The sequence below is a fragment of the Pundamilia nyererei genome, unplaced genomic scaffold (assembly GCF_000239375.1).
Source record: "Pundamilia nyererei isolate P.nyererei 1_Seehausen unplaced genomic scaffold, PunNye1.0 scaffold00139, whole genome shotgun sequence".
NCBI classification, from domain to species: domain Eukaryota; kingdom Metazoa; phylum Chordata; class Actinopteri; order Cichliformes; family Cichlidae; genus Pundamilia; species Pundamilia nyererei.
In genome coordinates, this window is record NW_005187540.1 from 79,972 (window position 1) to 81,285 (window position 1,314).

Sequence of the window (1,314 nt, forward strand, 5' to 3'; positions counted from 1 at the left end):
GGCCTCCAGGGCCAGAGAACAAAGGCGTCTCAGGTGAGATGAATGGGGGGTCTGCAAATGGAGCGTCCGTGTTGCAAAACTTGAACTCCGGAAAGTGATGAGAAAGTCCGTCTTTTATGTCCAGTAAGGTTTGTCGGTCATACACAAGGAGACACGTGCTAGTCGTGAAAAAATAAAGGAAAAGGAAAATTAAACACAAAAAACAGCTGTTGCTTGGGGGAGCTCGCGACGAGGCTGCAGCAAAACACCCTGCAGCTGTTTCACATTTTCTTGCAAAAGCTCGAGAAGTGGTTGTGTTTTGTGACGTGTCGGGTTTCAACCTGCAGCATCCAATAATCTAGAATCAATAATGATGTTCAGCTGCAGCTGTGTGAAGAGGAAAAGCAGAAGTGTTTCGTTGTTGGTGGATTTCACACCCATGTGTACTTCTGTGTTTGTGATGACATCATCCCCCCACCCCCCACGGTCCTCACACACTTCCCCTTCCTGCCCCTCCCAGGGCAGAAAGAAGAAAGCAGAAGTTCAGCTTTTGTGAACATGAAACATGTTTCTGATGAATCGTCACTTTTAGTGTTTTCAGTTTAAACTCTGCTCCCTCTGCTGTTACCGATGGATCGACTGATCAGGTCTGAGTCTGTGACTTTGGAGCAGTTTAGTGAAGATGTCTCTGAAACTTGACGGTGGTTTCGGTTACAGATGTGACTCATTTAAGCCTCACGCTGCCTTCACGTCTGTATTGATAGCTGATTAATCACTCTGGCTGACAACCGCGTGTGATTCCCACGCGTGGTGGGCCTCCAAGTATTTGATTGACTCATTTCAGAGTGGAGCCACTGATACTCAGCCCTGCACTCTGATTGGCTGGTGAAACAGTCTGTCTGCAGCCAATCAGAAGTCGTGGGTTTGAATCCGCTGGCTGTTCTCAGCAGGTGCTCCGGTCCCCTCATACAGCTCTGTCTCATCTGTTTCTCAGAATAAGGAGAAGGAGCGCCTGAAAGAGAGGGAGAAGGAAGCGAGAGAGAGGGAGGCGCGCTCCAGTAATGGCCACCTGTTTACCTCACTGACAGTGTCCTCCACCACCCTCTGCTCCTCCTGCAACAGGAGCATCACGGCCAAAGAGGCGCTCAGCTGCCCAGGTAAGCACACCTAGGGATGGGTATTGATAAGATTTTCACGATTCGATTCCATTTTCGATTCTGTTTATCGATTCTTTTTAAAAAGGAGAACACTAAGGTCGATTAGCTCAGAACTTTGTTTTATATCTTCTCTTTGAACAAGATAGAAATTTAGGAGTAACATGGCCTTACAAACCCA

General features: G+C 47.6%; 1 protein-coding gene across 1 annotated transcript in view; it reads left to right on the top strand.

Annotated features, from left to right (window-relative positions):
- arhgef2b (rho/rac guanine nucleotide exchange factor (GEF) 2b) overlaps nt 1-1,314 on the top strand; it is a 36,710-nt gene that overhangs the window by 18,553 nt on the left and 16,843 nt on the right. The window contains exon 2 of the mRNA XM_005744087.1: nt 974-1,136. Coding sequence (XP_005744144.1) covers nt 974-1,136 — 163 coding nt within the window. The remainder of the gene's footprint in view (nt 1-973; nt 1,137-1,314) is intronic.